The sequence below is a fragment of the Pecten maximus genome, chromosome 17 (assembly GCF_902652985.1).
Source record: "Pecten maximus chromosome 17, xPecMax1.1, whole genome shotgun sequence".
NCBI lineage: Eukaryota > Metazoa > Mollusca > Bivalvia > Pectinida > Pectinidae > Pecten > Pecten maximus.
In genome coordinates, this window is record NC_047031.1 from 22,695,694 (window position 1) to 22,706,645 (window position 10,952).

Here is a 10,952-nt window from a genome sequence, read left to right on the forward strand (position 1 = left end):
ATGAAGCTAGGTGTGTTCGGTGTGGCCGAGTGGTAAAAGTGTCCCGACACTTTATCACTACCCCTCCACCTCTGGGTTGCGAGTTCGAAACCTACGTAGGGCAGTTGCCAGGTACTGACCGTATGCCGGTGGTTTTTCTCCGGGTACTCCGGCTTTCCTCCACCTCCAAAACCTGGCACGTCCTTAAATGACCTTGGCTGTTAATAGGACGTTAAAAAAAAAGTGTTCGGTGTTCCCTGATATAACAGTGGATAATTCGTGTATACACCAGTTATCACTTTGAGAACGAGGCATACCCGGTATATTTAATTTTTTTCGGAATACCTGGTCTAAATGTCAGGTCTTAATTTTTCAGCGAATAATATTTAGTGTAAACATCTTGTTTTTCTCTCAGTGTTTATGTCTATCAAAGTAGTATGCAAAAGACACAAGTTATTAGCAGCTTTTAGGACAAATTATGAGTTAGAAACAGTGGAAGTAAAATGAATCAGACTGTATCATACAGCAGCCCCGTGCCTACATAACTCCTTACTGACGCAAGGGGTGATGAATAGAAGACGACCAAACATCTCAACATACAATGTAGGCCAAAATGTCAAATATGCGATATTGTGAACTGCTGTGTTGTGCATGCATTCAAAAGTGTTTTGTGGTAAATTGTACATCTACATATTTAGTTCATATTTTTAGAGAGATAATGAAAAAAAAACTCATCTCAAATGGTTACATTACAAATTGCAGCTAAGTAGGCCAAGACTTTTCTGATTAAAGACATCATTTATTCAATTTTAGTTATAATGCACATCAATCGCATATAAATAGATAACACGTGTCCAATCTATCATTCGGTGTTACTATCGATCGGCTGCTTACTAATTAATATAGCTAAGGATTGATTATGTCATGCAATCAAGGAGGTAGCGCTTGTCGCGATGGGGAAATGCATTGTCACAAAATGCGTTTAAGCAAACACATGTATCTTTTGAATATTCTATATCGATGCATCTTTATTTTATCGACAAAAATAATTTGGAAATAATACCCAACCCTTGGTCAATCTCAAAGTCGATTGAATGGGGGAAATATATAAAGGATAACTAATAGTATCTTCAGTAATATCCAATATATTTCACTAGAATTAGAATGAATAATTTTCTATATTTCAATGGTAACAAGGTAATCAAAACAATTTTGTATGGAAACTTCTGAACAAGAAATAGGAGAGTAAGACCAACTGCTCCGAAACCATAGAAATATCATATATATATATATATATATATTGAGCTAAAAGAAATAAGTATATATCATCGGTCTGCAACATTGTTGCACTGGATTGTACAATGGCGACGCGGTTAAATATTAGAATATAAATTTTAAAAATTACAATTTTTTTTCATTTCAAAATATTTTTTTTAACAATTCATATATAATACATACAAATATTTAAGCATGCAAATACAGCATTGTTAAAAGAATCAGACAACAGGCCAAGCCTATATAAGTCTTCTTCCAAAGATACTTCAGGTTAGACCTGGCAGAAAGATGTTACACTCCCTCTTTTGATCCTTAAGTATAATTGTAAAGTATGGAAGTTAAATGTATTTATATTAGAATAAGATGGTGAGAGGAACCACACACCTCCTTGCAATACATAAATAGAAGATATAATTTATTGAATAGTCCAATGGCATTGCTAAGATTCATAAAAGTAGCATTAATCTCTAGTGAAGTAAAAGCACAGCATCTTTCTGTCAGGCCTACAAACGATGACTTGAATGTAATAAAATAATCAACAAGGATATAGATTCACTCACACAGTCATTCACACATTCATACTAGAATATTGTTATAACATACAAAAACAAAACTTGTTAGAGATATGAATATATATCAGTATATATAGTATGTTTACTACCAACATCATGTCACATAGAGCAACGTTTAGATGATTTAATATATAAGTTAACATGATTAAGCATAAAATTATTCAAATTATCAGATGCATTGATAATACCGTATAATAAGCAATGAATATTTATATAACCTAATAAATTATAAATGGATGTAATATTGTGTCTAAAGTTGGAACATCCACATTGAAAGAAAAAATGCACAGTCTCCTCTCTAGATGCACCACACTCACAGGAAGCGTTATCAACCAGGTGATCTTGGAATCTATCACTATTTAAATTACTTTTAAAATTCCTTAGTTGACATAAAACTATGCTAAGTTTCCTCGGAAGAGAATTGATGAAAATTTCAGATACAGTCAAATTGATAGTTGATTTTATACTACGTTTAAAAAAAGAAACTGAAGTAGAGTCTCTTACGGTACTGTCAAGTGCATTCCATATAGTCATTGTTGAAGGAAAGAAACGTTCCATATAGCTAGTAGTTCGTGATTGTGGTATATTGAAGACTCTATTATTTCTGAAGGTATAGACATTGTTTACATTTAAAAATGGCTGTATGATATTGAAGAGATAAGTTGGAGTGCAATTATTGATTATTCTAAACATTAGTATTAGTTTATGCTTTTGTCTTCTTCAAAATTACAAATGTAGATTTATAACAGTATATGGCTAAAATTGAATATATCACTGCATCATGTACTGTCTCGTTATACTCAGTGTTAGTGGCCAAGGAGTCGGAATCCATAGAATATGTCAATTGGTCTAATATTAGTGGAAGTGCACGAACTCCTTAACTGAGAATATTGAAAAAATGACGAAACCGGAATTTTAAGTCAAAATCGACAAAGCGAACACAAAATCTTCAGAAAATACCGATACAATGCTGAGACCGTAAACCTTAGTCAAAAGCGATAAAAAAATATGGCAAAATATGAACACAATTACGTAGACTAAATCTGTTACCACTGAAAATGTACAAGAATAATAGGACCATGTGTTTCGGTAGAGTAAGCGTCTTCTGCTTCACCGAAGAGAACCGCTATACATATTTAGGTGAAATATAGGATAGGTTAAATCTGAGATAAGTCACATCTTCAAAGAAGTGAGAACTAAAACAATTAATCGAACCCATCGAACTTCATTACGCATAGAGACATAAAATGTCTTGATGTTCTATATATGGTATTGGACAAACTAATCAAGGCAAGCACGCATTGACAACGGCTGCTTCTACCTAAAACAAAATTATAATAATTATATGTATCTGCTGTCGGCTTTATCAGTATAGTAAGTTTAAATTTCCAACTTAACAAAAATGTTCAGACAGTATCTGAACTACATATTCCTGGTTCATTGAAACGACGGGACTTCCTTGGACCTATTCAGGTGCACAACGATCATATGCAACAACAACCTTCACAAAATAAGTCTGTAAATTCAAACAACCCACCTACGAGTGTAGTACATCCGGGTACGCTAGTTTCTATCGGTCTCGATTCATCAAACAATCTAAATTTCAAAACAACAACGGAAAATCGCGCTGTAATTAAAATCAACAATATGAGAAATATCAAAAGTAGCAAGTAGCAATGTTCTAAGCAGCCAAGATACTGGCCAACAGTCGAATACACTAACAATACAAATCTATTAATACGGGGGGTGGGGGGGTTGCAATTTCGATTTGTAAACATTACGCGTGGGATAATTTTCGCGATCGATCAACCTGCTTTTACTTCCTTTTGTAGTTCGAGATTACAGTAAAACAATACGTATCCCTCAACATGTGCATAAAAACAGCAGGAAATTATCTTCCAGTTCCATCAGTTCATTTCGTCGACGTTGCAAATCTGCGATAACAAATTACCAAATCAAGTCTGCCCTGGGATGATCCGGTCTTTGTTAATAAAAAGGTAATTGACTTTTTATCTGTATTAATTAAGTAACTATATCGAAACACAAAGTGATTGCAGTAAGCGTACCGGTATAAATAAACATCAACCTTCGTTTATATATAGCAGAGCATCAAACAATCACAGCAATGCAGTTTCCGGGTTATCTAGTGACCATAACACTGCGATTATTTATCCTGTTGTCAATGCAACCTCGGATAAAACTACTACAAATGAAATTGCTAGCAGCATTCAAAAACATACTGCACCTGTAAACATTTTAGGGATTGGTCATTAAACGAAAGCCTCTACCGTAACTAATTAAGATACCATATCTAATACTATCAAATATGTATTGGATAAATATCATGTAATGTATGACGAGCTAGTCAAAGACAATACATCAACAACAGACGGTCAAAAACTGCGGAAGATTGTGAAACCAAGTACAAACATCCTAACCTATTCTAAACACACAGCCTACAATGTCTTCAAGCCTTTCTTCTTCGTCAAACATCGATCGCCTCTCAACAGATCGAAACTATCAATAAAATTTCTACTAATATCAAATCCGACCCTGATACTTCTTCAAATATTGCAAAGCCAGAAACTACGTCAAATGCAGTATGAACTCAAACAAAAAGAATACCGGACGTCGGAGAAGAATGGCAGCATAAATTTAGCTTCGAATAAGCCTCAATCAAATCAGATGCAAACAAATACTATGACCAGCTTAGAAAAACAAACAAATAAAACTGTCGCATCAACCAAGACGGGAAGTGCAATGTCTTTGAGAGTTCGGCATGAAACGGCGGTGTCATTCAGGTCATTTGTGTTCTCAGTTGACCCCACTAATAGTTCTGCTGGTCGACCGCCTGGTGTCTCAACACGATTTGACGCCGCTACCGGACGTCATAACATCGAAATTCCACAAAATATGTTACAGAATGAATAACAGTGACATTAACATACACAATACTATTGGTATTTTACAAATATTTACTATGTAAACAAATATTTCAAACAACGCTATCGTCATCGCTTTTTTAATGCAGTAGACATAGAATTCATATAACACTGTTACCTATTCATTCGAACTACCATTATTGTCATTATGCTGTAAGAACAATGCAAACAGTCAAGTCCGCGTATGAATATATTGATGCTCTCGCTGGTGAAACTTCCTATATTCTATTGACATAGGTATCACAACAAGAAATAAAGTTGCATTTACCTTTGAACTTTCATTGTATTTATTATACTGTAACAGCAATATTCGTAGTCAGTATAAAAATGCAATTGTTGATAATAGAAGTAGTTGAAATGTCCATATCCTCTTGCATTCATATAACAGTAAACGCAAAAAGCGGTGCTTCAGTTTACATATATATATAGATGTATATACATTTGTATATTTCTCTGCCACACCCAACCCCCCGGTGGCAATAACAAACAATCAATGATTGTCCACAACGCACTAACGATGCCATTTAATAACAATTTGTTATCAACATTACAATTCAATATACATACCATTACTATCCATACATCTATAATACATATATATGCATTAACTTTCATATTGTAGTTATATAGTTCACAAAATGATTTTTATAAAAAAGAATTTTAGCTCTACCTGGACCACCGAGTGCGTTGCCTGAACTGACCTGGCACTGCACGTGCCACAGGTACCTCAAGTACCGCCACCTGGCGGTCAGACTGGCAGAGAAAGTAATTTCCCGCTAATTCCAGTGTCAACCGCGGGAAATATGATTTCTCTGCCACACCCAACCCCCCGGTGGCAATAACAAACAATCAATGATTGTCCACAACGCACTAACGATGAACCTAAAGAACGGGATCGAGATACCAAAACATTGTTTAAACTCTCACTATTTAAAATTGTCTCAATAATATATATATATATGTTACGGCGAATGCTAAATTCACAGTCCTCCACCCACTTCTAAACCCTAACCTTTACCCTTATAAACCGAGATTTTGAGAAACAGATAATCTTTCTACCACACTGTCTTTAACGTAACCGTCTTTAGCCGTCTCTGACCGCCATCTTCCATGGCGCTTGAAAAGTCTATCAACCACTCCTCCATTCGCAGCAGCAGTAGCCCCTCCTGCTCGGCAGCTATGAAGACCATATTTCGAAATGTCTGGAACAACACTGGAAAAATGATGCAAAAAAGATACTCGCAGTCTTGAATATATCATCGGCTTATTACACTTCCTTAGGGTATATCGATCCTTGCACTTTGTCACATTCCGAAAGATATACTCACTGCTACTGTCACTGATCTCTGCCAACTGCAGATAGATTTTAAGATTCCTCACTGGGCATAACTTGTTATCAGTTCTAGCAATCAAAACCCAGGAGCCGTCTCGGTATATATCTGTCTTGGACTGCTCTATGAAAAGCTCTGTGTGGGTGGAGGACAACTGAATATCGCATCTCATCAAATTCAATACCTCTGCGCTCCTTAAGAATCCTGCATAACACAATAAAGAAATAGTAATTATTCTCTGTGCAACCAAATCTTTCCCATCAAAATGCTTGTCATACATTTTTTCTAAAATTTCCACAGTCATCACATCTTTTTTGATAACTGGTTTACAAAGTTTTCTTTTTGCACCTTCAAATAAATTCTTCACCAACAAAGAATCTGTAGGAGATGGTAACCCTACAATATTATGAGCCCATCTTATTCCATAAAATACATCATTTAAGACACCTTTACTAGCACCTGTCTGAACCAAAAAACTGCAGTATAAACAAAGATGTATTGGTTTTGCAGGGAAAACACAGACATCATTACTACTTGCCCATAAAACCCATTTCTTGAAATTATAATAATATTTCTTGACCGTGCTATCTGCTTTGGAATTACACAAAAGATCTGGAATAGTTTTTGCAAGTTCTTTTAAATTTTCAGAAAGTCCATTGATCTCTGTCCCATTAGCCTGCAAAAACAAACGTGTAAACAAAAGAGACAATTAGTATTATGTACTAAATGTGCGAGATATTCCTATTTATACTAGACCAACGAACTCATTCATCTATATACATGAATGATATTGCTTTTTACCATATTTATATCCAAACCAGTAAAAGTTGAAAGAATCAACCAATTACAATATATATTATACACGCATAACTAATCATGTACATATACCTGCCAATCAGGTCAACAATTTAATCGCTAGTCAATATCCAGGTACCATGACCTGTACTCCACTAGTATCCACTACTAGCCAGGTACTATGACCTCCCTAGCTCACAGCTAGTCAATAACCAGGTACCATGACCTGTACTCCACTAGTATCCACTAGTATCCAGGTACTATGACCTCCCTAGCTCACAGCTAGTCAATATCAAGGTACCATGACCTGTACTCCACTAGTATCCAGGTACTATGACCTCCCTAGCTCACAGCTAGTCATTATCCAGGTACTATGACCTGTTCTCCGCTAATAACCACTACTAGCCAGATACTGTCATCAGACCTGCCTAGCTCTCAGCTAGCCAATTATGCATTATCCAGGAACTATGACCTGTGCTCCACCAAAATCCACTACTAGCCAGGTATGTATACTTATACCTCTCAGCTTATCAATATCCAGGTACTATGACCTGTACTCCACTAGTATCCGCCACTATCCATACACCCCAACTCAACACCTCTAGCTCACAGCTATTCATACGAACAAAACTCGAATCTTAGACCTCTCCATATGGAGTATGTGTCCTACATACCCTCATTGAAACAATGCTAAATATCAACCCCTACATTCCTTTTACAAAACTATGTATCTAAAACCATTAAACACTCATGTGTTTAACTGGATATAAGTGTTCAACTGGAGCTTACAATATTTACAATACATACATTTTTAATGATAATCTATATACAATGCTAGCATCCTAAATGGAAGCTCCTTTTCACTGAACACCGAGTTGCTGCCTCTTCCTGATACACAAACATTGTCACTTTCTGGAAGATACCTGGCATCTTTCACAGCTTTAATGAAAGCCTTCCCATCAGGGCACAAAATTGGCCAAAACCGCCCAGTCATCCATACTGGAATGATCACAGTACCAAATGCCTTACAAAGTTTCATGTTTAACAGAACTCTACTGATCAAATATACAGGTGGTACAAACCAGCCATTCCTACCTGACCAATCACTAGTAAAAGCGTCCATACCTACTGCACCAGGATTCCAATACCTGGAGAAAAATACACTAACCTTGGTATTATAATCGCTGGCAAACCAATCCACATCATAGGGCCCCCACAACCTCTCAAGTTGTTTGAACACTTTCACAGATATGCCCCAATCATCTGGATCTACTATTTTACTCAAGTAATCTGCCTTTTCATTTTTTGTCCGTGGAATCCACGCCATCTCTAGTTTTATCTGAAACCTCCAGCAGAGATCATAAATATCTAGAGCAACATCCTGTAAATCAGTCTTCATACTGCCCTTTTCTACTATTGAAACAGTGCCCTGATTATCTGAAAACCATTTGACTCTCTGACCTGCCAAATACTCCAACAATGAACTCAACACATTATATACACCTTTGAGTTCTCTCCATGTTGAACTTTTTTCAGATTCCTCCATACTCCACATGCCTTGTGATAATCCGAAAGGAGATTCAACACAATATCCCCCATAGCCAGACCCACTAGCATCAGAAAAGACAACTCTGTGACATTGTGGATGGTATTGAAGTCTACAATTATTTAAACCCTCCAAATGCTTGGACCAAACCTCCAACTGAAACACAGATTCTATCCCAAGTTTCAAACTTTCATTCCAATGCTCAGTCCTTGCAATATCTACAGAAAGACATTTAGTCATGAGCTGAGTAACATTCCCAAGCACCACAGACATTGACATAATCTGCCCCACAAACTTTGCCAATTTCTTAACATGTATGCTTTTCCCTGAATTGACTAATTTCAAGATGTCACCTACACCATTCTTGGCATTATCTACCCGATATGGTGGAATATGAAGTATCCCATTAAGGGAATCTACATCTACCCCTAGGAACGTCATATATTGAATCGGTTCCCAGCATGATTTCCCTACCTTTGGTACAAACCCTGATAAAACCAAATCACTCTTTACTGTCAAGGCCTGTTTCCTACATTTGTCTCTATCATCATGACATCCCAAACCATCATCCAAATACATTAAGATCTGATAGCCATCTCCTCTCCATTTACCTATCAATGCCCTTGTCAACTTAGTGAAAACATATGGGGCTGTCCTTATCCCGAAAGGTAATACTAAAAACTTAAAATAACATATCTTGCCATCTATGATCCATGAAAACCCTAAAAACTGTGTGTGAGCTGGGAAAATGTCTATATGATGATAAGCTGAATGTATGTCAAACTTATACATCCATGAACCAGTATGCAAATATAACAAAGCCACTCTAATATCTTCAAATTTAACATTTTCCTTCCACAGATGCGCATTCACAGCCCTAAGATCTAGTATCAACCTCTTTTTGCCATTGGATTGGACTGAAACTGTCAATGGATTAACAATATACGGAGCTTCTACACATTCCTGAACCAACCTTTTTCTAACCAACTGCTCTATAGCTTCTAAAACGAACTCACCATTAGACAAAGAAGATTTGTTGTTTGTCAAGGCTACACTCTCTGTTAAAGAATAAAACGGAATTTTATAGCCATTTTCAATGACGTCCATCACAAAAACACTGGCTCCTATAGATCTCCAAAAGTTTGCGCTATTTTTCAATCTCCCTCTTACATAAATGTCTTTCTCCCCTTGTTCGTACTCGAAATAATCATATTTATATCACCATTCGCAACCTCTAACGAAACATTACTTTTCCCGACAAATGTGCTATATTTAGCACAATCTATCTCATTGGGTGAATACTTATCTAACAACAAGTCCTTGGACCCTTCCTTCACCGACTCATTTAGACCCGCCTGGTACTCCTTGTTGTTTGCCTCCTGTGTTGAGTGGACAGTCCTTCCTGTAATGGCTGAAATCTCCACATCCGAAACATGCTCCACCTGCCCATGCTCTTCGTTGGCCACGAAAAAATGTCTGTCCTGCTGTGTTCCCACCGGAAGTGCTAGGTAGCTGACTAAGCACAGCGCCGCCGCCACCAGAACGACCGGGACCGCCGTATACCCTGCCATACTTAGCACGACTGTCCTTCTTGGCTACTTTGTCTTTCCTTTTCTTCTTTGCTTTTGCTTCTGCCTTGTTAATTTTCTTCTCGTCCTCCGAATCACTAGCGAGCGGATTAGTAACGTAACATTTAACTGTCTCCCAGCCACATTCTGACGAGTCTGCCAACTTGACGAGCTTATTTCTCCCCTTGATCTCGGAAACACTCTTCTCCAATAGCTCACAGCAATAGTCAGTTTTACCCATACGTAAGGCCCATAACGCTTGCGTTACATCTTCCTGAATGCCACTGTTAAACTTAAATTGTTCTTTGTTACCCTGCCGTTTCCACGTGAACTCCGGCTCAGTCTTCACTTTTTTGAACCCAGCCTCCTGGTTTTCTGTACTTAATTCCTGCCTCAAGGTCTCTAATTTGGAGTCTAAATACTTCGTTAACTCATTTCTCTGCTCCTTAATGCTGTCTAAGACCACGGCTAAGGACGTTTCTGTCATTTCCTCTGGTTAAGAATTTTAGCTCTACCTGGACCACCGAGTGCGTTGCCTGAACTGACCTGGCACTGCACGTGCCACAGGTACCTCAAGTACCGCCACCTGGCGGTCAGACTGGCAGAGAAAGTAATTTCCCGCTAATTCCAGTGTCAACCGCGGGAAATATGATTGGTATTTTGGGGTTATGATAATACAAATTGAATATGTAAATGTCGTCTACGTTGAAGACACCAGGCCCCCGGTTCATCAATTTAATGATGCTTTCCCATGGACAGTTTTAAGTTGATGAAACCGGGCCATGTTGCTGGGGATCTGATCCCAGGGCTCCTCAACCCTCGCTGCCTCACCAATCAATTCGTTGAGGGAAGTAAAGTATTTTGGTACCTTAAACATTATATCTTATCTTTATTATCCTTATCATAGATTTAATATGCCCACAATATTATCACGTTAGTATACC

At 37.4% G+C, this 10,952-nt stretch overlaps 1 protein-coding gene across 1 annotated transcript; it reads right to left on the minus strand.

The window, feature by feature from the left end:
- Positions 1–5,420: 5,420 nt before the first annotated feature.
- On the minus strand, positions 5,421–10,047 carry LOC117315590. Its single transcript, XM_033869852.1, has 2 exons — positions 9,747–10,047; positions 5,421–6,789 (listed from the first exon to the last, which is right to left on the minus strand). The coding sequence occupies exons 1-2, from the start codon at positions 10,009–10,011 to the stop codon at positions 5,789–5,791; spliced, it is 1,266 nt and encodes a 421-aa protein (XP_033725743.1). The 5' UTR covers positions 10,012–10,047; the 3' UTR covers positions 5,421–5,788.
- Between the last annotated feature and the right edge of the window lie 905 nt (positions 10,048–10,952).

Coding starts and splice junctions, on each gene's coding strand:
- LOC117315590 (XM_033869852.1), bottom strand. CDS start 10,011: ATGGCAGGGTATACGGCGGTCCCGGTCGTTCTGGTGGCGGCGGCGCTG. Junction 6,790..9,746: donor GTCCAAGGACTTGTTGTTAG/ATAAGTATTCAC, acceptor TTTTGTTTACAC/GTTTGTTTTTGCAGGCTAAT.